This window comes from Chiloscyllium plagiosum, chromosome 12, assembly GCF_004010195.1.
Source record: "Chiloscyllium plagiosum isolate BGI_BamShark_2017 chromosome 12, ASM401019v2, whole genome shotgun sequence".
NCBI lineage: Eukaryota > Metazoa > Chordata > Chondrichthyes > Orectolobiformes > Hemiscylliidae > Chiloscyllium > Chiloscyllium plagiosum.
This window is the reverse complement of record NC_057721.1, coordinates 66,401,685-66,428,748: the sequence shown is the minus strand read 5'-3', so window position 1 is coordinate 66,428,748 and position 27,064 is coordinate 66,401,685. Positions and strand designations below refer to the sequence as shown.

General features: G+C 39.3%; 1 protein-coding gene across 1 annotated transcript; it reads right to left on the bottom strand.

Moving 5' to 3' along the window:
- Window positions 1-13,579: 13,579 nt before the first annotated feature.
- Window positions 13,580-16,228, bottom strand: LOC122555576 (oligodendrocyte transcription factor 2-like). Its single transcript, XM_043701598.1, has one exon. It carries the CDS (start codon window positions 15,948-15,950, stop codon window positions 15,225-15,227), a length of 726 nt encoding a protein of 241 aa, XP_043557533.1. The 5' UTR covers window positions 15,951-16,228; the 3' UTR covers window positions 13,580-15,224.
- Window positions 16,229-27,064: the final 10,836 nt, after the last annotated feature.

The window sequence follows — 27,064 nt, the reverse complement described above, 5'->3', positions numbered from 1 at the left end:
TCAGCTATTATTGTTCCTCTTTTCATTTTGCATTTCTAAAATCATGTGCTGTTCTTTTATATTGCCTAATATTTCATATGAAATAATGAAAAAAAAAGTTTTACAGTAGCATAAAGAGTAGTGCACATAATGATGCTTAGAAATCTATTGCTAATAAGCATGTAAGTTAGCTTGCTGAGCTGGAAGATTTGTTTTCAGATGTTTTGTCACCATTACCAGGTAACATCATTAATGAGAGTCTCCAGTGAAGTGCTGCTGGTATATCCTGCATCTCTATTTATAGGTCTTGGTTTCTTAAGGTGGGTGACGTCATTTCCGGTTCTTTTTTTCAAGGTAAGGTAGATAGGGTCTAAATCGATGTGTTTATTGATGGAGTTCTGCTTAGAATGCCATGCATCTAGGAATTCTCTTGCATGTCTTTGTTTCACCTGTTCTAGGATATGTGTGTTGTCCCAGTCAAAGTGGTGTCCTTCTTTGACTGTATGTAGGGAAACTTCTCAAAAATCTATTGCTAATATGCAGATACATGTAGATTGTCTGATTTCTCTAGATTGGAACTACCCAATGACACAACTGAAATATTGACACAGATAATAAGACTATTAGAAATAGGAGCAGAATTGGGCTATTCAGTCCATCAAATCTGCTCCACCATTAGATCATGGTTGATATGTTTCTCAAGCTCATTATCTTGCCACCTTTTCATCTTTGATCACCTCACTAATCATGAATGTGTCTGCCACTGTTTTAAATACACTCAATGACCTGGCCTCCACATGCAGTCATAAGTCATAGAGATGTACAGCACGAAAACAGACCTTTCGATCCATGCCGATCAGATATCCCAACTCAATCTAGTCCCACCTGCCAGCACCCGGCCCATATCCCTCCAAACCCTTCCTATTCATATACCCATCCAGATGCTTTTAAATGTTGCAATTGTACCAGCCTCCACCACCTCCTCTGGCCAGCGATACATGAATTCAAACAGCAAAGGCAGTACTGTGCAAGTTCACTCTGGTGTCAGTTTCTTTCTTTGTCTCTCTCTCTCTCTCTCTCCTGCACTGACCTCACATGTGCTTCCTTTGTCTGTTTTTCTCCCTTTTAAAATTGCTGTTGTTTTGACTTTTTTTCCCCTAAAGTTCCAAAACAATGCAATGGCATATAAAACAGTAATCGCTGCTCCTGGAATTTGAGGAAATCACCTCCAGCATTTAATATACCTCAAAAAAGGAGCAGCTGTTACAGCCAGATATTTTTCCCATCCTCCATCTTGGATTACCCAGAATCCTTACCAGCCTTCTATGGCAATAGGTTTCACGAATTCACCACCCTGTGGCTGAAGAAATTTCTCATCTCAGTCCTAAACTCTGAGGCTGTCCCCTCCAATCCCAGTCACTTCTATTAGTGGAAACATCTTTTCTATATCCACTCTCTCCACACCTCTCAGCGTTCAGTAATTTTCAATGAGATTCCAGCTTACCTTTCTTACCTCCACTATGTATAGACTCAGATCAAAAACAGCTCCACGTATGATAAGCCCTTCATTTCTGAATTATTCTTTTGAACCTGTCTAGACTCTCTCCAAAGCCAATGCATATTTCCTTAGAAAAGGGGCCCAAACCTGCTCACAATATTCCAAATGTCATCTAATCAGAACCTTATATAGCTTAAGCGGTACATCCCTGGCTTCTAATCTAGCCCTCTTGAAATGAAGAATAACATTGCATTTACCTTCGTAACTGCCAACTAAGTCTCTATGTTAACTTGAAGAGAATCCTGAATTAGGATGGCCAAGTCTTTTTGTGCTGCAGATTTCTGAAGCCGTACCTTATTTAGAAAATAGTTAATGCTCCAATCTTTCTACAAAGGTGCATCAGCTCCCACTTCATGGGATCAAAATCTCTCTATTCCCACACTGATGGTCCAGGGCTCTCATTTCTGGGATTTCCTTCCCAACTTTGCTAATTGCTTATAAAGCTACCTCTTCAACTAAACTTTGAATACATTGGGCAGAATCAGGAGGAGAGGAGATGGTGGACTGCCTGTTGCACTGGAAGGAAAGTCGTCTGATAGCCAATTGTCAATAACAAGCCCAGTCACAGCCATAACACATTGACAATCCTGGCAGCACCGAAAGGCTGGCCATGGTTGCTGCCTGGACCAAGGAAGAAGTATGTAGAAAGAAAGGAGGATCCACTGAGTGAGCAAAATATTGGGCAGGGAGAATTTGGCTAGCTTCTGGGAGATGGGTTTTGGAAAGCCAGTGTGCAGAAAGGGAAGGCTTCCAGCTTTGGTGGTGAGACGTGGCGGGGAGTGGTGGGGAGATGTCACCTGTCTGTATTAACAGCACTTCCCCCAAGGATAGTCACTAATTTTCCTTGCTTTTTAAAAACATTTGTTAAATAGTTGCACACCACTACCTGCCTGCCCACACCGACAATATAATGTTTATAACAGGGTCATCTGACCTGGTAATAAGTTCTAGTGACCCTTACTTATTAATTCAAATCTTGCTGATAGGCTGTTGATTCAGTTTCTTCCCACACACTGTGGGTGATTTTGTGGGTGGGTGGGAAGTGCCAGACTGACTACCCACCAAGTCTTATGTACTTGCTCCCATTGAAAATATACCCACATTATGGACTAGACCAACCCCTCTCAAAATGTATCCAGGAGATAGCCTGGATCCTAACTTTTTCTTATTTTGAAGGCGAGTGCCAAGCATTGCCTTCGGATGCAATTTGTTTGGCCAAACTACCTGTCTTGAAGTAGAACACACTTTATACATGCACTATAGCTAAAATACAACAAAAAAGAAGAAATTGGAATAATTAACTCAATTGGAAAACTTAACAGAATAATAGATTATTTAATTACTAAATATTAACCTTTCCAATATAGTAACATCCCATACTCACATCCTTGGCAAAGGCGAATTCAGTGAAATATATTGTCTCACAGGTAATTCTCCAGTCCAGGAGGAAAAGCATCAAGAGAAAACTCTGAGACTGTGTGAGAGCAAGACAGAGAATAGCAAGGAGAGATATACTGCAGTTTCCAAACCCAGCTATGAGACCCCAGCAACTGCTATTGAAAAACTAAAGCTAAAAATCCTGGTTCAGTGGGAGCTTGACCCCACCCACTCAGGCTGCTTGTATTGTTCCAACTTCTAAAAACACCCAAGGCCTCACAAGCTGTTTATTTGATTAGATTCAAATAGATGCCTTGTCACCTCTGTCTTAAAAGCTCGCTTAAAAAAAAAGGACAAAATATACCTCTTAAAATCATAGTATCATCACATCAGTTGGGGGCATGTAAAACCCATATGCTGTTATGTGGTTCTGTGGCAATAAAATCTGATAAAATTCCTGTGAAGTGCAGTGGGCTGTTTTATCTTGTTCGAGGTATTATCTGAAAACACATTTTGTTGTGACACAAGAACTATCCACAAATTGTGAATATGTGTTTCACAATTGTTACCAGATGCTGATAATTTACAAAAAAAAGGAGAGACCAATCGTTTGTGTGTTTGACTCAGAGAAAGAATGATTGTGAAATGTAATTATGCAAATATGGGCTGTGCCTTTGTCTCTCTGTGATATATCTTGCAGTGACAAAGTACCATGTAATGTAGTAAGCCCTTAAATAGTCATAGCTAAACAAATCACTAATTCAGAAAACTCAGGGGATCTGGCAGAGCTCCTGGCATCCTCTAAATCCAAACCTCTTCCATCATGCACAGAAGTCATTGCAAGCTTGCAGCTGGCATCATGTTTTTCTTAGAAGACCAAGACTGAGGTCAATTGTATTCCTTAAATTTGCTGCAAGTAAAGAGACTAATTGATTACTGCAGGGAGTTACAACTTGAGAAGCAGAGACAGAAGAATATTACAGACACTTTTCCAGCTGGGATGTATTAGAATGATTTAAAAGAGGGCCTTAGTCTAGTTGTACTGTTCTGTATTTAAATGGACAGGATGCACTGAACTGTTTCATGAAAACAAACTTTGAAGTGTTTCTCTAAACATTCCTTGTTTGCCTTGCATCTGCAATGAGAAGCATGCAGATTTTAAGGAAGAATAGCTCAATAATCAGAATTAAATATCATTCTGACAATGTCTATATAATTGGTTAGTTTGTGTCTGCTAGAAATGTGACACTGTAAGTTCTATTTTGTAAATAGACTTTAAAATAACTAATTCAAGATTACTGCTTGCGTGACAGAAACAAGTAGCTTAAAAATATATTTTCACTAAGACTTGCATTTAATGTCCTTGGAGTCCTAAGGCTGGATGTTGCAGGCCACCCAAACAAGGGAAAGAGGGTGGGTCGACCCATAAAATAAGGTACTGTGTCATCATGCCAGCTGACTTGCTCCTTATCTCAGGCAAGTTAAAAGATTATGCTGAGCCCTTTCATTCTGTGAGCCCTGTACAACCTGTGATACAAGATATTTGGACCAGACATTCTAAACAAATGCAGCCTTTATCTACTTCCTTCCTATCAAATGCCACCCTCTATCAAATTTTCTCCCAAAATTTCTTCAATATCCTCTTTCTTACTAATACAAAGTAACCATTAAATATTCTAGACTTGCCCTGCACCTCTCAGCATTTATTAGCTTCTTTAAGCTGAATAGGACCAGCCCAAATCTTACTACATACTTACTATTTGCATGCCATTAGAAGACTTATGTTTTCCTTTCAATGTTAATTTTCACACTATTTTTGTATTTTCTCTTTGCTAGTTTAATTTCATTCCTCACTTCTCTTCTAGAACTATTATATTTGGTCTGGATATCACTTGAAGAATTCCATTGGTAGAAGTAATGCATCCTCATTTTTTTTTGTTTCATCACATTCTTTAATTCCTTTGCCATCTATGGAGTCCTGGTTTTGGTTCCTTTACTTTTGCCATTGTTAGAATAATTTTGTTTCTTAGGTAACAAGCTCTAGTTGCTGGAATACAACTGAGCAGATTGTTTTGGATTTGTTTATGTAGATTGTTTGTTGGAAAGACAAACTGGAAATCATGGAGAATGTTTTGGACAATATGAGTTCCGAATGAACTAATGTAGAAAATAAGAGATAAATCAAAAGAGGAAACATAAAATTCACATAATAAATTAGAAAAGGATGTTTGACAGTGATAATTGATATGCACAGTATAAATCACAGAGTTGTGGCATACGATAAGCACAAAAGAATTAGAAATTTTATGCAACTCAAACGCATTACAAATAGTTTGTTTGCATTTCTGGTGCATATGTCCTTTTGGCAACATTGATCCCTCACAACACAATCCTTTCTACTGCCAACTTTGTACTGTTGGCATCATGCAAACTTAGAAGAAGAACCACTCTGCTTACCTTATGGAAGCATATATGGTTTAATGCTTTTGTTATTTATCTGGTAACCAGAGAGATATGTGGTCATAGAGTCATAGAGTCATAGAGATGTACAGCACGGAAACAGACCCTTCGGTCCAACTCATCCATGTCGACCAGATATCCCAACCTAATCTAGTCCCATTTGCCAGCACTTGTCCCATATCCCCCCAAACCCTTCCTATTCATATACCCATCCAGATGCCTTTTAAATGTTGCAATTGTACCAGCATCCATCACTTCCTCTGGCAGCTCATTCTGCACACGCACCACCCTCCCCGTGAAAAAGTTGCCCCTTAGGTCCCTTTTATATCTTTCCCCTCTCGCCCAAACCTATGCCCTCTCATTCTGGACTCCCCCACCCCAGGGGAAAAGACTTTGTCTATATATCCTATTCATGCCCCTCATGCTTTTATACACATCTATGAGGTCACCCCTCAGCCTCCAACTCTCCACGGAAAACAGGGCCAGCTTATTCAACCTCTTCCTATAGCTCAAAGCTTCCAACCCTGGCAACATTGTTGTAAATCTTTTCTGAACTCTTTCAAGTTTCACACCATCCTTCCGATAGGAAGAAGACCAGAATTGCATGCAATATTCCAAAAGTGGCCTAATGAACATCTGTATAGCTACAACATGACCTCCCAACACCTGTACTCAATGCTCTGATTTATAAACAAAAGCATACCAAATACCTTCTTCGCTATCTTAAACTTGACTTTTAAGGAGCTATAAGGAGGAGAAAGATATGTCTCACAATTATGATTGAGGCATGATAAACATGGTCTCAAGTGAGACCAGTCGGTTGACTCATGGATGATCATGTCCCAAATGATCTACAATTAATCTAAAAAGCAATGATATTTATCAGATTAAATAGTATTTCTGATAGCTTGTAGTTTTGAATGCATCTCTCCAACTGAAAGTTGCATTTTACTGTTCTTTCATATCATGAGGAAAAATTATCTCTATGTTAGTTTGCAACTGAAATGTCATACTTGTGTCAAAGTGACTTATTTCTCCTATTGGTTCATTTAAATGCTATGTTTGTTTGGTTATCATACATTCTCCTCTTTGGGAATGGTGGGGATATATTATAAAAATTAGCAGCTTGATAGTCAAATTGTTGAATCACACTATGACGGCTTCTTCTGTGGCTAAAAAAGACCTTAAGTGTTACTTGAACCAGAGATTTTTGCTCAGATATAGGGTCACTATCTACTCAGCCACATGACATCCTACATAAATGATACAATCATTAAGATATCACATACAAGATTTTGCCTCTGTGGGAGACTCTATGACTCTGTATCAATCACAGCTCTGGCAATTGCTGAAAGAAGAGTCATGCTCTTCAAGATCTTTTGTCTTGTACTCATCAGGACAGGTACAAGAATGCTAAATGTCAATGGGAGCAACAATTTATACTGCAGGTGAAAAGGCTACTGAATAGTTAGTATGTTGACTTTGATCAATGAACTACATGGGAAATTTGTATGGAATCTATTGACTCTCCTGTTTTTGTAGAATTCCAAATAGATGCAATACCTGGACACGTTCCTTTTGCATGCACAATATAGCTCCTAGCAATAAATATGTTTAGCCTCCAGCAAGGGTAAGTGAGCCAAATTGCAAATCCAAATGATCATTTTATGATGCCAGGTACATAGGCCATATGTCCTAATTCCTGGTGGATCATATCAAATAGTATATCCTGCTATTGTTTGAAATTGCCAGAGTACTGACAATAGTCAATGACCTCGTGCTTGCAGAAAACAAAATATGTCTTCTGTTAGATGTGATTCAGCAATTGGACAGCACCCATAGAACAATTCTGAGAGTAGTGAGTATGACACTAATAACCAGTATGAGATTATCAACTAGATTCACAACATAGCTCACTTACACTTGGAATCATAGAGTCATACAGCTCAGAAACAGAGCCTTCGGTCTAACTCGCCTGCACCTACCAGATATCCCAATCTGACCTCGTGCCATTTGCCAATATTTGTCCCATATCCCTCTAAACACTTACGATTCATTTACTCAACCTGACACGTTTAAATGTTGTAATTGTACCTACCTCCACTATTTCCTCTGGCAGGTCATTCCATACATGCCCCACCTTCTGCATTAAAAGGTTACCCATCAGGTCCTTTTTAAATCTTTCCCTTCTCACCTTAAACCTATGCCCTTTAGTTTTAGCCTCGTCCATCCTAGGAAAAAAACCTTGGCTATTCATCGTCTCCATGCCTCCCATGATTTTATAAACCTCTGTATGGTCACCACTCAGCTTCTGTTGCTCTAGGGGAAAAAAACCCCAGCCTATTAAACCTCTCTATATAGCTCAAACCCTCCAGTACCAGCATCATACTTGTAAATCTTTTCTGCACCCTCTCAAGTTTAACAAAATCCTTTTTATCAAAGGGCAACAAGAATTGGACACAGTATTCCAAAAGCTGTGTACAGCCGCAACACGGTGTCCCAAAACCTACACTCAATTTTTGGACCAATGATGGCAAGCATGCCAAATGTTTTCTTCACCATCCTGTCTACCTGCAACTCCACTTTTAATGAACTATACTAATCATTACAGATATTCGAATGTAGGGAACAGTCCTCTGTAGGAAAAAAGGAGCATATCCAGGCATTGCACCTTTGTAGATTTAAACAAATGCATACATGACAATAATTCCTTGGATCACTCTTCATGGCAACACCTTGACCATTTAGAGTTGACTTCCAACCAATCAATACCCTTCTTGAATGCAAAATAAATTGTAGCTTTATTTGAAATTTGACATTCTTGCATCTGTCCTGATGAGTGCATGATGAAAATCTTTGACAGCATGTTTACTTTTGCAGCTGTACTCAAGTTCTGTACCACAAGGTGACTATCTCTAGCTGTTTATTTAATGTATCAAAATCAAAGTTTCAACACAATGAGAATTGCATGATTAGTACAGAATCTTCACTAGATATTTTCTATTCCCTTAGATGTTACAGTTTCACTTAATATGATATTGAATTGTACACTTGATATATGTCCAACACTTAGTTAGTTAATCTTACCAAGAATACAGAAGGGGTATTACATTGACGGTATAACCCTTGGATTAGGAAGAAGATAAATTGACTCAAAATCTTCTTGAGAACTTGAATAGTTTTACTAGAATGTGCATGTATGGATGTTGAAAGAGGACAAATATATTATCTTTATCTCATGCATTTTGTCAAAAGACTTGCCAAGAAAATAGCAGAAAATAGAAGGATCAAAACTATTTAAAAATCTTAATCTAAACATTAATTATGAACACAACAATAATACAGGATATTTGAACATATTACAGATGTTTATTTAATGAACGTTGTTTTAATTTATCCAGACAATATCATTTATACATTGGTTTATCATCTTAAGTTTTTTGTTAATTCACTAGTAGGGATCCACTCATAATTATTTTAAACTTTTATGTGCAAAATTATTTTACTGAAGTTCAAACCTTAGGGGCAGTATATTTTTAGCTTAGAGTCTAGCACTCGTGTTACTAAAGGGAAGGCTGTAGGTTCAAGTTCCACTCCAGAAGCTGAGCACATAACTATAGGCAACACTTCAGTGCAATAGTACTACATTATCAGCTCTTCATAGTGTCACCTCTGAGTCAGAAGGTCATGTATTCAAGCCCCACTCTAGGACTTGCAAACATAATCAAGGTTAACACTTCATTGAGGACTGAGGAAGTTCTACGTTGTTAAAGATACCATCTCTCTGTTAGACAGTAAAAAGAGGCTTTGTCTGCCTAACTAGGTAAAATACTTATTTGCAAATTGGCCACCATATTGCATAATAATAATGGTTATGTTTCAAAAACTGTCCATTAATTATGAAGTGATTTGAGCAGCTGAAGACATGTAAAGCAACATAGACAGTTTGCTAATACTGGATCTCTGTTTCTTAGGATAACAAACCAGTGTTGGATACAGTAATTTAGATGACAATTTAAAAATGTCCCTGAACTATTCAAAGAAGAGAGCTTTTCCAGTGATTTAATTTTAAATCAGACAGGTTGACTCTAGTTGGTGAAAGCCTGGTGGTTATCTGATTATCATTATTAATTGGTATGTTCTCCATGTAACATTATTAGAGGTAATATCTCTACTAATCAAAGTCCACTTGCCAAACAATCAGCACTCTTTTCATACGGTATAAATGTTTGTTTCCCACTCAAATGGATATTCTTGCAAATGGTTCTGACGATACAAGATGAAATGAGTTGACAAAATTTGTCTTCTGTCAGCAATAATTTTCATTGAATTGCGTGAAATAGTGAATGTGTTATGCTGTGCTATATTAATTAGTCATGCTGATTTAAGCAGAATAGCTCCTCTGTATTCTTCACAAATTAGAGTGTACTTGGCCTCTAATTTTCCATATTCTTCTCACACTCTGCTTGACTTCAGTGATTGTTTGACATCAAATTTCACCATCCACCCACTCCACCAAACAGTAGAATTCCCCAATGTGAAAAATTACAAAAGATGAACATTATATTTGTCATTGTGCATTTCTGTTTTTTTCATTATAAATTCCCATGTACATATGTATCAAGGAAACCATCAATTTATCATTTACTGCTCTGCAATTCTGGGCAGGGAAAGCACTGTAGTGCCATTGCTGGGAGGGAAATATCACTATAAAAGACAAGTTTACATAGAGCATTTCAATTGTAAGTATCACTTTGGAACTTATAATGGGAATATAAAAATGTGGAGAGACTCTGTGTGTACATATCCAAAGATTAAATCACATCTACAAACCCTATTGCACTAACATCTGGTTATTAATCCTGCTTCAAGAGAAGAAGACTCTTAGTTTTGCTTGTCTGTGCAGTACTTCCAGAGAACTGCTAATATATAAGTCTACAATTTGACTTTTTAACACAAGCAACGAAACAACGTTTGCTTTATATGAAATTAAAGCCTTCTTGACATGTAAAAGAAACATGAGAACACAAGCTAAGCAAGGAAACTTCACCAACTATATTTAAATGAATTGCAATAATTTTGATTAAATAATTATCAGATCTGATACTTCCTCATGTTGAAAGTTCTGTACACTGATAAATATTTATTCCTGTCTTTTTTTAAAAAGGCGCCAATTATAATTGAATGCATCAAAAATCAGGCCATAACAATGATTCAGGGAAAGGCAATGCCATTATAATCCTCGGGATTTGTAGAACTAAAGTTAGGTAACTTAATTTCTTAAAAACTGTTATTTAAGTATAAATGAAACAATTATCCATAAAAAAGAGATTTGAACAAACCCTGGTAGAATATTTCCTACTCTCTAACTCTGCTTTATTTAAAGACAGTTGGCAATCTGTTCAATGCAATTTAGCGTTTTTAATATCCATCCCAACCCTTTCCCCGTATGGATAACAAAATAGGATTTGCCTCATGTGGAATTGTTCATCGAGATCTTATATTGAATTATTTCACAAAGCAACACATGACGTTTCGGAATATTTGGGGAACACAGCTAGGCACTGTGCAAACGCAAGTGCTCCCTTCTTAAAACGTTGGCCATATAACATCCCAATCTTATATAATACAATATGTGAACATGCACATTTCTGATTTTCCTCTAGGCATGGACGAATATTTCCGGATACTCAAAGCACCGGGGGTTTCAAGTGTCATGCCTAGGAGAAATTCACTAAGTTAAAAAAAAATGCTGCTCCTATTGCCACCACTAACTTGAAGTGCACGACTTACATTAATGATTCCCTCTCAGGTGTCTCGATCCCATTTTGAAAGATTTGGCGTAGCTTCGGTGCCGGATTATTAATGCAGATTACAGCCAATGGCCAAAACGAAGCAAGCAGAAATTAAGTTAACTACAATACCATTCATATTAATTCAATTCACATTGACAAAGGTGGTGCTTTATAAAATCGAGCGGTTGTATCATTACACACTATAAAAAGTTACATTCTCGGCGACACTGATGAGCTATCAAGAGGATACTTTTCGTCCAAAACATGTTCACACGTCAATGTAGCCAAAGGTCAAGCTATTGAGTTCCCAGGACATGCCAATTGAAGTTCCCGTCATTATATAATATAAATGTAAATAAATCCCAAGGTAAAACCATACGAATATCTTCCATAATCTCGATTAGATATAACAAGGATTAATTACGAACATTATTTAGTACGAGGTTTATACACTGTAGAGGCAATTTGTACTGTCACACTTCTACACCAGTTCACTATCCTCAAACATACTTCCACTCAGACTCACACTCACCCCCCCACTCAGACTCACTCACATCCGCACTCACTCACAACCCCACTCAGACTCACACTCACAACCCCACTCAGACTCACACTCACAACCCCACTCAGACTCACACTTACAACCCCACTCAGACTCACTGACTCATATCCGCACTCGCTCACAACCCCACTCACAGACTCACTCTCACATATCCTTATTCGCACACACGAGATGTTAATTATGCAGTAATTTCTGAGAAGCGAAGCAGCACAACAAATGCAGTAACTGTCCTCTCGTTCTGTCACCTTTGACCTCCCAATGCTTCAGCGGCCAGTCCTTGTAACTGTTTGATTTCGGTACCAAAGCGTCAGTGAGCAAGTGCAGCACTCTCCATTGTGTCTGTCTTCGGGTGTAATGTTAAACTGAGGTCCCATCAGCATGGGGTGGGGGATGGAGACAGACACCGAGAGATCCCATGGCACTAAATGCAAAAAGAGCAGGGCACTTATCCCTGGTGTATTGGCTAAGGTTCACCCCATTCTCAACACCACTTAAAGAGCCTGTCATTCTCACATTGTTACCTGCGTGCAAATTGGCTGTTCTTTCTACAATGCGCAGTTAAAGGGAGTCACTTGACTCGAAAGTGTTGTAGGATGACCTGGGGTCGAAAAAGGCGCTACAGAAATTCAAGTCTCAGTTTTCTCAGTTCAAATGGAAACGCTCCTGTATACCGCATCAGACGGTAGGTGACTTGCATGTACGAAGACACTGTGGTCTCTCGCTGCAGCTTGGTCAGTCTAACATTAAGCAGGCATGCCCTCTCAAAGTAGGGAAGCAGCCGATTACTATCCAAATATTCCACTGTAAACAAGCGACCCGGCTGTGTCCAGGATACCTGCATACACCCTGTGTGCCTTTTGTCAAACTGGCTGCATATATAATGAGGAAAGAACAATTTGAACGTTTGACGGGAAAGGGAAATAAAACTGTTTCTGACATACTCGGATCCCAGTAACCCGGATTTACGAGAGAACTGCGTGACTTTGTGTGATATTATTTATTGAAATTATATTAAACAATGTTATTGGACATCAATGAACTTCTGTTAAGTCATAATGAGGTGTCCTCAAATATTTGTTAAAGTTCAAATTTAATTGGTGACAAGAGAAAGAAACTCGAGCAAATGACTCACCAGCTTATTCCGCGCTGGGTATAAATGTTTGAAAGTGTAAAAATGTTTGAAAGTGCGTATGCTTGTTGTTGCTGCTGAAGTTTCATTTATTTCAAAATCTTGCGAGGCTGTTCACAGCGGGGTAAGTTCTATCGTCTCTCTGTCTCTCCGTCCTGGGCGTCCGCAGTGTATTTGCAGCTGGTTATAACGTAAAACTTCGGGCAGTTGCTATCCTGGAGAACACGCTCATCACCCACCGTCTTCCCCTTAATTTATACCCCAAACATGCACCAAAACTGTCCTTGGGGATTGACCGGTTAGAGCGTGCGGCTGGAGTGGGGGATGCTGGTATCGGGTTGGTACCGGCATTGATGTGCACTTCGCCTTTACTTTATATATATATATATATATTAAAATTCTTAGTAATAATTACAATACTTCCCGGCAGCAGTTAGGGTGCAATGAATGGAAATAAGATTGCCTTTCAATACGTTTCGCGAGGCTTCTAACTGAGGAAGGGTCACTCGACCCGAAACATTAACTCTGATTTCTCTCCACAGATGCTGCCAGACCTGCCGAGCTTCTCCAACAATTTCTGTTTTTATAGTGACTTATACTTACCGCTTTCGATCGTTCCGGAATAGATCTGCAAATATAAAAAGTCATCAACTTGAATTTAAAATACATTTCCTTTATTTGTCTTTTTTCCTCCTATTTATTTAGATTTTAATGCGTCTGTCCATCGGGTCACATGAATGGAGTGTATGAAATGACTCCAATAACCGCAGACCCAGCCTGGGAAGAGAGGTGCAGGAATGAAACATTTTGGGCGCTACAACGGGAATTAAAGCGGCGAGGGATGAGTGATTCCGGCCTGTTTAAAGTGTTGCCATTTGTCGTGCCATGTGTAGTTATAACGTAATACTAGAGAACGAGTTGAACGTACAATAGAACCGGTACGGTTTCCCCAATACTCTCCCCCTTCCCTCACCCCAAGCTTGTCTGAATAATAAAGAATTATACAATATTACTTAGATAACACTCACTCACAAACCGATTGTCACCTTGGAGCGAGTACGAGGTTATGCTTTTTAAAAGTGTATAGATGGGAGGTTCAGGTCATTCTCCTGTAAGTGTTCAATAACTAAACCAACACAGTCCCCACCCCCTCAAACTTTACATCCAAACAAGCACATTGCGTATTTTTTTTATTTAATTTTAAAATCTCGACAGTTACTTGATCACACTTATTTTGTCTTTCAACGGAATAATAAATATCATTTAGCACATTTCCTTACAAAAATAAACAGATGGAAAACACTTTTTGCTTTATAATTTTTTTTCTCTCTCGCGGATGAGAAACAAAAGATTGTTTCGGTAGGATGTTACGGGAGGCTGATCGGAAGAAAAACGAAATGTCACGCTGTATCCGGAGTGGTGAAGCGCAGGACAGGTGTTACAGTGAGTTGAAGCGAGTTAGACAGTTACCGACACTCAGGAGTTGCAGGGAAACCAATATAAAAAAACACAGAAAACGTTTGCATGAAATCAGCCAAAACCAACGAAACACAGATATTTTCACAAAACTCAGGGAACGGCAAAGTACTTTATAATGGTAGTATCACACTCCAACTACCTTTGTTTCATTAAGGTGAGCAGCTATTTTTACAAGAAAGAATACAAATTTGTCTTTGTCGGTTCAGGGCTGAATTATTCCAAGGACAGTCCCCACACCCCCTCCCCCCCACACCCCCAAACTGATTCAATGTTGCACACATTTCTGTACCGAGCGAAAACACGTCTTTACATCAACTCCCACAAACGACTCCTTGGGGTTGGTCAGACCAGCGTCTTTCGCGCAGAATTGTTCTTTGTAAACTCATCGCCTCTTTCCTTCTTTCTGGTTCGCGATCGGAATAGCGAAGTCTTTCCTACATGGACATTTCATGTAATGTCCCACTAGCACGGGCCAGAGCGGAGTGCGTGGTAAAACATTCCCGACTCCGGGGAGCCATGCTCGGGATTTTGCCGGCGGCTCAGTGTGCAGTGAAATTCACCTGCTAGCAGGCTGCAGTATCCCTTTTTCCCCCCGTGTCTCCTGTTGCAATGATACATCCAGTTGCCCCCAAAGAGGGGAAGGGAAAGGTCGTGTTACATTTCTTGACCCGTTTGCGAGTTAAATAAGCGAGAGAGGGGGTGGGTGTGGGTCCGGTGGGGGGAAAAAAAGGGTTACTGCAACTTTCACACAGATACATAAGGACACCAGATAATAAAAAGGGACAAGATCACCACAAAGGTGGTGGGGGAAGAGCAGCCAAGCTGTTCCATTCTCACCTTGGCTGGCAGCGGCTGGAGGAGTCCAGTTCCTTCACTTCCTCTGCTTCACTTGCTGTCTGAGGGTAGCCGGGTCATGCCAGCGCTGGGCACATGGGGAGGCGGCGGAACCTGGCACATTGTGCACGGGCACGGCATGCCAGCCCACTGCTGGAAACCCGAGGCGGCAGCTCCCGCCGTCTTCAGGAGGCTGCCCGGGCCGCGGACGCCGGCGGCGACGGCAGGGGATAGGCTAGCCCCGGCTAGAGGGGCCGAGCTGACGGCCGGGACCATAGCCGGGTGCGGGAGAGGGTGAGGGCCGTGGGAAGGCGGCAGAGCCGGGCCGGCTTGGCAAGCTGGGGACGGGTGGAAGCTGCTGTGGTGACCGCCGCCGTAGATCTCGCCCAGCAGCCGCTTCATCTCCTCCAGGGAGCTGGTCAGCATCAGGATGTAGTTCCTGGCCAGCAGCAGCGTGGCGATTTTGGAGAGTTTCCGCACCGAGGGGCCGTGGGCGTACGGCATGACCTCCCGGAGACCGTCCATGGCGATGTTCAGGTCGTGCATCCTCTTGCGCTCCCGGCTGTTGATCTTCAGCCGGAGCTGCTGCAGCTCGGACTCGCTCATCTGCTTCTTGTCCTTGGCCCGAAGCGGCTCCCTGGGCCGGCCTTGCGCCCCTCGGCCGCACTCGCTCTGCGTGGAGGAGACCGTGCCCGAGAAGCCCGAGGTCGGCTCGTCCGACAGGAACAGATCCGGGGACGACGGCTGGCTCGATATCAGACTGGCATCAGAATCCATCCGTCACCTCTGGAGTTGGGGATCTGAGGAGGGATGTGGGGGCCTGGGAGCGGGAGCACTACCGGAGGCAAGAAGTTCAAACTTGCTGTGGGCAGCTCATACATACAACAGGCTGTCTGTGTCTGTGTCTGTGTGTGTGTGTGTGGGGGCTCCTAGTCCCTATCCCTCAGGTAAAATGTTGACAGGGTTTAGTTGGCCGGCCTTTTTGGGGCTCTCCCTACCCCTCCTCCTCCCCTTGTATTTTATAGGGCGGATCTTCGGCGATTGGGAGAATCTCTTGCATTGTTTCTGGCACCGGGACGTCCAATCGTCACAAGATAACCAAGTGCGGAATGGGGGTCTCCTCCAATACCGGGAGATGTGGGCGGTGCCGCCGGCTTGACACCAAAACAGTAGAATTGTGTGTGTGTGTGTGTGTGTGTGTGTGAGAGAAAAATACATTAGGCAGAGACAGAGGCTGGGACATCTGCTAAACCAAGAACTGGAACAAAGTGCACTCTTTCCAAAAAATATTCACATTTCAGATCAGCACAGACTCCACACTCAGAGCCACTAAACAGTGCATCAAATTGCAAAGAGAATTCTTTTATGTTCTCTCTCTCACACTCACTCTCTCTCTCACACATACACTACTCATCACGAACAACTGGACCGACACCTATAAGAAGCTGGAAACCAGGAGCAATTACAACCTATTGAACAAATTCCTCTACCCCCATACCAACATGTCAATTTTTGCAAATAAAACAATTAAAACCCATTTCACTCATTCTGGGTCCGGTGTAAAAAAAAAGTCTCAGTTTCTTGAATGTCTGTATGATCAGAATTGTATGAATCCAAATGATCTCTGACTGGCAATTTAAAAAGGAGTACTGCAGTCCCCCGAATGACATGCGTTCTCTTGTCAGTCTTTCGAGTCTCGAGTGAGGGCAACATTTTTTTAATGAAGACGCTGTACTCCCCGAAATAGTCCCATGTTGAGAAATGGGGCCGCGCAGAGAGCAGGCTGTGTTTCTGTGTTTTAGTGCAGTTAAAGGCGATCATTGGTTGCTTTCAAGAGTTTTCAGTCATGGGTCTTTTTTTTTGTAAAAAGAGAATACCGTTTTTGTTTGAAAGAAGAAAGTCGTTTTTAGAAAGACGTTTATTTTCGCCCGGCTAAATAATAATTGACTCATTGTTTTGTATTCCGCCTCGATTGAGTCAGTGATCATGCCACAGATTTAAGAAATCTTCAGTGACAAAGTACAGATTATTTGGAAATCGAATCGGCATTGAACAATCCGGTGTTATTTACAGCCGCTCAGTCCCACTCTGTTTACTGAGTGTACTCTGCTTACTCCACCACGCAGTTACAGACTGTTGATAAGTTGTCAGAAATCGCGTATTAAAGCGTTGTAATTATCCTATAACGGTTATGATCCGTGACGGTTCGATTAGTCAAGCTGTTACACTTAATCCTGTGAAATAAAGGGTGTGGGTGGGGGATTTTTGTCCCTCGGACAAGGCTGCATTTTTAAAAATAAAGATGGACAATGAGGTAGAAAACGCGTGGTCTGTACAATAGTAACATATGTGGAGCGATGCAGCAGCGCACGGATTTGTCATTGTGTCATTTCTTTGCTGGGATTGAAGTTTACATGTCTGGCGGTTTTACTCCCAACACCTGGCCGTCCAAAAACTAATTTCCAAATCCTCCGCAACACGCCATCTAGTGCTCATGTCAAATCATGGTCCCAAATAACACACTTACCGCACACTCATCACCCCCATTCCCATCAATCCCCCCTCCCTCCCCCACCCCACCGCCCAATATCACCCTCCAGACGCCACCCCGCTCTCTATTGTCTAGAAATATTGTTACAGCTCTGTAGTCTTCCTCCTCCTTAAACTTATCCTGTGTTGACAAGTTCCCTTCGTCTGTCTTTTACTCTCAACTTTCACAGGATCGTCAGTTTCCTATCAGCAACTTCTCTACTTCTCAAGAAAACCTCATTTCAGTTGCTTTTTCTCTGGTCGTCTTCGTCAGAGTCCCCCTCTGGGGGTTTGAGAGAAAGACTTCGTTGTACGCAGAGAGAGATAGCGGAATTTCTTGAGGTAGATTAGCAACATTAAAGAGGCAAGAGTTTCATTGAGTTATAAAAACGCGCACACCCTTTTCTGTGGGTTACAGCCGTATGTGAGGAAGAGAGCTGTTGTATGACAGTGCCTGCATCCAATCATTTCACCGCTAAAATGTAGAGAGTTCAGCATCTTATGTACTTTCTGACAGGTCTGTCAAGAGTCTTGCGTTATCACACGTGGGAAAAATAACAAGATAAGAACAACCAAGGTGTGAAAAAAGGCAGTGGTATTTTCTCCCTGGATCGTGAGAATGCTCATATTTATGTCAATCTTTAACTGGGATGTGAGTTACTCACCCGGTGCGTCTCGAAAATAACACGCTTGTCCTACTGCCGAAACAGCAACATAAATAAGAATATCGTAAGCCCTTTAGCTGACTACCCACTCTGATCACACAACCAGCAAGAGGCTAAAGCTGCTCAGTAATCCTCTGCAGTTGACTCTTCGCTTTGTCTCTTTCCAAAGCTCAAGTTATTTTTTTCCAAAATTGATTTCCCCCTCAAATTAATATCACATTTTTTAATTTAGATTTTAGATTAGTGGTTTCAGATTGATTTGATGTTGTGTGATTTTTAACTTGGTTTTAGATTGTCCGGGTAGTAGTGATAGTTAGGAAATGTTGACAACGTTAATCGGCTAGTCAGTCCATTATTCTATATATGCGCAAGCTGTTTAAACACTTGCTTTAAATAAGTAATCTTGATGATGCAGCAAGTACACTACAGGGTTCAGTTCAAACCTTGAGCTTGTTCCCAAGACTAATAATTAGCAACAAGTTTCAGACGAAATTATGATCTATCATAAAAATTAATTTGATAGTCTTCAAAAGAACCTTGAACTAAACTTCTTGGTTATCATATCTGTCTTCCTAAATTTTATACACAACTTTGGAGAACAGAGTTTGCTAGATCACAGTTATGCCAACAAAACTTCAATTCAGGTATGAAAGGATTCACCTAATACCCTTTCACAGTTGTCAAACAACTTATTGTATTTTCATGTGAATTTCTTCAGCTGTTAGGGTGCTAGATGAATCATTTCATATCTGAATCGAAGTTTTGTTGTCTTAACTAAATGAAGTCATTGTTGCAATGTGGGCAAATAAGGAAAGATTCCCATAAACAAAGTAGTGAAATCTTCAAAATTAGCACAGGATCCCTAAAATGTCCCTGTGACGATAAATGTTTCAACCAGAGGACCATATACTTGTAAGTTCACCACCCACCAATATCAACACAAGTGTCAATCTAGTTTAAATACTCAGCCTGCAGTGGGGCTTGAATTCAGCTGAATTAGAAATTACAATGGCACCAATTTATGAGGCATGCTGATATTTGATATTCTCAATCTGACATGATCTACAAATGTCCACTTTATAAATGCTGATTTCTTAATAGCCTGATACATGATCCGATCTGACCTTTTGTAGACCATCTGGTCCAGTATTAAAGGACTAAATGATGGAAACTTAAAAAAAACTGATAGATTAAGTGAATGGGCAAAACTGAGGCAAATGTATTCCAGTGCAGGTAAATGTGAGGCGAATGGTTTGAACAAGATACTTTCTAAGTGGGTGGAAAGTTAAAGATGGTGGAAATTCAAATGGAATTGTTGTTTCAAGTACATGAATCATGACATTATCATGGCAGGAACAGAAAATAATTTAAAGACTAGTGGAATACTGGCCCTTACATCTCAAGGACTAGAACAAAAATTGGTAGAAGTCATGTTTTAACTGTACAAAGCCTTGGTCAAACCATACTGGGAATGTTGAGATCATTTCTGAGGAAGCATATACTGCCTTGGAGGGAGTGAAACAGGATTGCCAGACTGATACCTGATCCTCAAAGGTTAAATTACAAAATAGATATGTTTTCCTTCAAAATTAGAATGTTAGAATATGAGGTACTCGAAGTTTTCAAGATATTGGGAAGAACTGATGGGATAGATAAAGAGAAATTATTTCTGCTGGTTGCAGAATGTAGGACTAGGTGGCATAGTTTAAAAAAATTAGGAAACTCTTCTATACAGTAGTCTTTGCTTGTAACATTTTTTCACAAGCATTGATTGAATATGATAGAATCTTAGAATGATATTGCACACCGAAGGAGACCCATTATGTCTGCATCAGCTCTTTGTTTCAACAGTTCATTAAATTATTTTGCACAAGTACTCCAATTAATAATTTTAGTCTCACAAAAAGTCTGACATGTATAGAACAAATCAATAGTTTTATTTAAAAGAAACATTGCTTGTCAAATTTAGTCAAGTTTCTTTTTGATGGTGTAATGAGTAGGATAAATAAAGCAAAACCAGTAGTTGTAGTATATTGCATTTCCAAAAGGCATTTGATGCGCTGACACACAAAATGTTAATGCATAAGTTAAGAGTGCATGGCATTGGGGATGATATATTAGCAAGGAAAGAGGATTTGGTCATTGGACAAGAAGCACAAAGCAGAATAAATGTGGTATTTTAATGTTAGCTGGCTGTATGTAATAGAGCGATGTAAGAATCAATGCTGGAGCCTCAGCTACTTACAATTAATGTTAATGAATTAGGTGAAGTAACAGCAAGTAACATATGTAAGTTTTTTGACCATTCAGACTAAGGTGGGATTACAAGGCAGGAGGAGGACAGAGGCTGCAAAGAAGTATAGGTGTATTAAGTGAGTTGGAGTATTCAGTGGGTCAGGTAGCTCACTCAAAGGTGACAATCATATTTTACCACTTGCACACACATTTTCTCTTTTCTTTGTCTCTCTTTTGCACCACAGTGTTCACAAATCACTGATCTACTGCCAATACCATAAAACGAAAGATACCATATAATGTGGAAAAGTATGAGGTCATTCAGTTTGGTCACAAGAATAGAAAAAACAGAATATTTTTAAATGGAGTGAACTTTGTAAACATTGATATTCAGAGACATTTGACTGTATTCTAAAAGGAGTGCAAAGATTTAGAATGCAGGTACAGTCAACGATAAGGAAAGTAAAGTTGGGCTTTATTGCAAGGGGATTGAATTACAAAAATAAACAAGCCCTGTAACAATTTTATGCAGTTTTAATGAAGCCATGCTTATATTACTATGAACAATTTTTGCTTTTAATATTTAAGGGAGGATATAAAATTGCATTGGAAGCAGGACAGCAGAGGTTCACTAGATTGGACACTAGATGAGTGAGTTGTCCTGTGATAAAAGGCTGAGCAATATTCACTGGAATTTAGGAGAATGACTATGCAATCTCATTGAAACATTTGTGCTTATGAAGGTGTTTGACAGGATAGATACTGAGACATTGCTTTTCCTGATTGGGTAATGTAGCACAACGGTACAGTTTCAGGCTAAAGGGCTGATCATTTAAGGCTGAGATGAGGAGAAACTTCTAGATTCAAAGGGTTGTGAATCTCTTGAATTTTCTACCAAAGATGATTGTGGATGTGCCATCATTGAATATGATTAAGGACAAGACATTCAGTGTTCTGGCCTCTGAGCGAATCAAGGGATATGGGAATTCAGAAGGAAAGTTGGATTGAAGCTCAAGAACAACTATCATGATTTTTGAATGAAAGGGAAGGCTTGACAAGCAATATGAACTTCTCCTGCTCGTGTTTCTTATTATGTTCTTCAGTTCTTAATGTACACACTGCAACATGTCAAATTCTGGTTAACCAAACCTTGATATCACATTGTCGTCCTTGTGTTCAAATCCCTCCTTGTGTTCAAATTCTCCATCTTTGTAACCTTTTCCAGTTCCAAAATACTTCAAGATACTTGTGCTTCTCCAAGCCGGCATCTAAAGAGTTCTCAATTAATATTGATTCAACATATCAGCCTAGAATTCCAGAATTCCAGAATTTCCCCACTAAATTTCCTTACCTCCTCTTCTAAAGCTTACATCTTTGTACAGTTTTGATCTACTTGCGTCATTTTTTTATTGTTCTGAATTTAAATTGTATTTGCCACTAGTTCTGTAAAGTGCCTTGGAACATGTTTCTGACTCTGAAAGTGCTTTATTAATGCCATTTATTGTTATGGGAAACATCCTTATGCAACTCCTTTCTGTCCACAAAATAACTGTTCACTACTATTCTTTGCTTTCTGTCATTCAGCCAAGTTTTGGATTCACAGTCACTGTTTCTTTTATCCCAGGGTCTAACTTTAATAACAAATCTAATTTTTAGTACTTTATCAAGCTTTATGAAAATGCCTATGCACAACATCAATCATATACTGTGATTAACCCTCTTGAAATATTTAAACTTCAATAATGAATTTTACAAATCAACTAATTTACACTTTCTGCTTTATATTCTTGTCTAGCTTTCTTCCACAATACAAAGCAATTGTAAAGTGCCACTTACTATTGGTTCCACACTGTCTCCAAGTGTTAATTAAACTGTCAATAAATGAAAACCAAGATTTTAATCAATTACGTGGTCTGTAAATGATAGCACATTCCATTCAAGAATGAATATCAGTTACACTTTCTACCTAAATGAATTTCACATTTACAGTTTACCTCATATTGTACTATATATGTATTCTTATAGTAAAGTAGATCCTCTGGCTTACTGTGAACACACCATGGGATTCACTAGCATTTAATTCTAGATCTCCCTTGTGTATTCTAATGTACACTTTATTTCATAATAAATTTTATTTACCAGATTAATGGTGTTTCTTATAGTCAGCTGGAGGTTTCATAGGGAAAGGGTTTTTATGCTAAATATTGTCAGTGACACTGAGTTATCAGTGTTGAGGATTGCCTTGTAGTCCAAGGATACTGGAAAGGGACTTGAGGTCTTGCAGTACTGGATTGATGACTCAGGGTGGTACAGTACAATTGGTACACAGGATTAGCAGCATTCTAAGAAGTATTCTGACAGCATTGTAATAAATGTTAAGATCTGAAATCACTGGGATAATAGACTTGAAATCCAACAAAAATTGGAATAGGAGTTTTGCTGAATTTTGGAAATATTATGATGATCTTGAAATGAACAACACTGAAGATGATTCTATGGTCAGGAATGAGCCATACATTTATCAGCAAAGAGAAAGAGGGTGGCTTCCCAAAATCTGTGAGTAAAAAGTGAATCTTTCAGAAAGAGCTCCAGGACCCAGGCAGACTTTGCACACTTTGGCAACATTAAGCATCACAGGATCTGTTAACTTTTGGGCTGAGAGTCCTATAATCATGAAGGAGGTTGAAGCCAGTTGATGCTCAACTGCTCTTTTGGATCTTGGATAACCTTTTTCCACATTGTCACCAAGTCTCTGCTTTGCTACTCAAAGCATCTAATTCATATATCGACTTGCAAATTCACTGGCAAACATAGTTTTTGATAAAAAGAAACAACCAATTAATGTACAAGTACATTTTGAACAAAAAATTCTGTGTTTGCATGAATCTGTTTGGACCCAAGATGATGAATGTGTGACTTATTACTTGACATGAACAGTCAATCAGGAAAAACTCTCTAATTTACATTCATTTTTCAGCTAGAGTTTAAATTACGAGGAAAAATAAACTAGCATATTTGCAAGGCTTTTTACAGAGATCCATTCTCAATGAACATTTTTTCTTCTTTCTAAGTGTTTAAAGAAAACACAAGTATAATTAATCAGAGATGTTTACAAATTGCCTTTTTCAACACATCCAAAACCCTACTGTTAAGCAAAGAAACACTCATCATGATCAGCAGTAAATATATAATCAGAGTGTAATGGTGGAAGCAGATATATGTGGCAAACATGTAATAGTGTTGAATGTAAGAGGTGTAGTACAATAAATATCATATAAATTTTAATTCATTGCATTTGTATCAATTTATAAATGCTCAGAAAATGTGAAACTTTGCTTCCTTATTATTATCATTTATGTGATATCTTATTTTTGATTAAATTTATTGTTGCTCACAATAAGCAAATTGAAAGTATTTCACAAAGTTACATTCATTCTGAAGCAATTTTTTTCCTGTTGTGTGGTTGCCAGGGATCAACAGGCAATGGCCAAAACAAAGTAACAACAAGTAAAAATTGTAGAATTTTCAGTTTCATATGTTATGATTTTAACTGATGATAATTGGGCAAGCATCATCCTGAATTGTTGAAATGAGGTTCACATCATTTAAAGACCTGATCCTCAACAGCACAGGAATTAAAAAAAAATAAGGTTATGGCATTTTAATATTTACTGTAAATTGCATCAGATCAAAATGGCATGAGGCTACTTCTGCATGGGGGTGTCATACCTTATTCTCAATGTGGAAAAGAACTCAATTCAAACATACTGATATTGCTCAACTTACCTTAGTGTTAATAGAAGCCTGTTTGAAGTTATACAAGGCAAAGAATATAAAAGCATTATTTGTAAGAAATTTGAGGCCATGTCTTTTGTTTGGATGGATGTTCATTGTGACTGCAGCTTTGCAGAACTTTTCTCAATGCTCAGATTAGTTTTCTATACAATGTAAAAAAATGTTAGATACATGGAATAAATTTTTGATCCATTCCTTCATTATTGGAATGAACTATTTCTTCCTAAATTGTTCCTTCTAAAGTCACCGGTAGACACCACTAAAATGTTTGCCCTTTACTGCTTGGGAACTGCATCACTATATGTATCAGTATTGCCATTTATCTGGTCCAATTATTTTTCAATTTTGTTTCTGATGTTTGATTCAAATTACTGACAACTTGCAAAATAAATCAGCTAAAGGAAATTGATAGTTACCTTTTTGGAATCAGTGAGGAGAAAGTGAGGTCTGCAGATGCTGGAGATCAGAGCTGGAAATGTGTTGCTGGAAAAGCGCAGCAGGTCAGGCAGCATCCAGGGAAGAGGAGAATCGACGTTTCGGGCATAAGCCTGAATTCCTGATTCCTGAAGAAGGGCTTATGCCCGAAACGTCGATTCTCCTCTTCCCTGGATGCTGCCTGACCTGCTGCGCTTTTCCAGCAACACATTTCCAGTTTTTGGGATCAGTGTCAAGCTCAGATTACAGAGGGTCAACTTTTCTCTGCTGGTTATGAAAGTCAATGTGAAGTGTGTTGGGGCCATTTTCTATCTCATGGGCCCACATGACAAAATTGGCACTAATTATAATTAAATTAGTAATTTACCTTGGGCAACAGAATACTCGGAGAATATCGCAGAATTTACAACAGAAAATCAGGTCTATTTCAATATAAATGCTTGTCCCACCTCACTTGATCTCGCCCTTTTGATGTATCGTTTTGAAATAACAGGAAATTGAAAATTGTCGTACATTATTGGCATGTTTTCCTCTGTATCGAAGTATACTGGACATGGCTGCAGGGCATTTGAAATCGTTAAGATATCAAGTGTATGAAACGGGAAGATTTTACATGCGCAAGTATGTGGCAGTCCTTTGGAGCAAGCATGATGCTTATTCATGGCAAGAGCCTGTGTCTGGAGTATTTTAACATGGGAAAGTTATAGCTACCACATCGTTCTAACTGACTAGGAAACTCTCCTGGTCTAATCCCTTTATATTTTTAAAATTCATTCATGAGTTGTGGACATTGTTGGCGAAACTAGTATTTATTGCCCATCCTAATTTCCCAGAAGTCAGTTGAGTGTCAACCATATTGCTGTGGGTCTGGAGTCACATGTAAACCAGACTAGGTAAAGATGATAGATTCCGTTCTCTAAAGGATATTAGTGAATTAGATTGGTTTTTCCCGACAAATGACAATGGCTTCATGGTCATCATTAGACTCTTAATCTCAGGTTCTAATTGAATTCAAACTCCATTATCTGTCATGGTGCAAACTGAACCTGGGTCACCAGAATTTTACCTGAGTGTCTGAATTAACAGTCTAGTCACAATACCACTATGCTATCACCTTTGTAGTCAGATACAAAGGGAAAAAAGACATGCCACGTTTGAGTTCTCTTGACCGACATAACGCAACAATAAGATGAGAGACCCCTAATAACATGACTGTTAGCCATGATATATTACTTGGGAATTTGATCAGCGTTTCTAGCTGAAATATTACATAATCACATTCACTGGTGAGTTAAAAAAAATAATTATGCATCCCAGCTGCCAGCCACACATTCTCTTAAAGAGACAGTATTCCACCAGGAGACGATCTGGGCTTGTGGTAGTCACGTGTTCTTTAGTTTTCCTCACATGCGAAAAAACCTTCTGGCTTCTCAGTGGATTTAAACTAATGTCCTCATAAATATGTATATATTAACCCTCGCCCTGCTGAATAAGTAGGAAATACCATATGTCTAGCAGAGAGAGAGAAAAGATTTTCATTTTAATTTAATGCAATTATTGCCCATTACTTTAAGAATAAATTCTGATCACATATAATGAAATGAGTAACAAATAATTTATTATTGTTCTCGTAATCAGTGGTCTTTGTAAAGACATCAAGTGAGAATGCTTATATTACACAATGCCAAAATGCTTCTGTAAACATCAGCACCACTCTCTGGGTGGCATTGTTTACAAGTATCGTAGCAGATGGCCAAAAATATTTCTCAGATCAGTTAAAAAGAAACTACATACAATTAAACATGGATGCCGCAGCAGTACATGTAGCAAGGCCAACTTCAAACTGTTTGTTGCTGTGTACGCTCTTTTGGCTACAATGCCAATCTTTCTCTTTCTCTCCCGGAGTTTATATGTTTACTTGAGCTAAATAGATTATGCTAATATGGTACACAAATGCATGCAACTGGTATTATGGCATTTTAATCAGAAGGCTTTCCTCTGGAAGCCTTCATTAGGATTCTTGTAATCTCACTTGTCAGTGAGACAAGCGGTAATAAATGCCAAAGGATGCTGTCTTATATCTGAGGCAGATAAACATGAAAATAGTTTTAAATTCTGCATTTCTGTTTAAATGTCAAACAGTCAGGTTTGGACTAGAACGTAGTGTACTTACTAACGCTAGTTAAAAATCTGAAAAAAGGTCATTGAAGATTTTACTAAGTGACTTTCAGA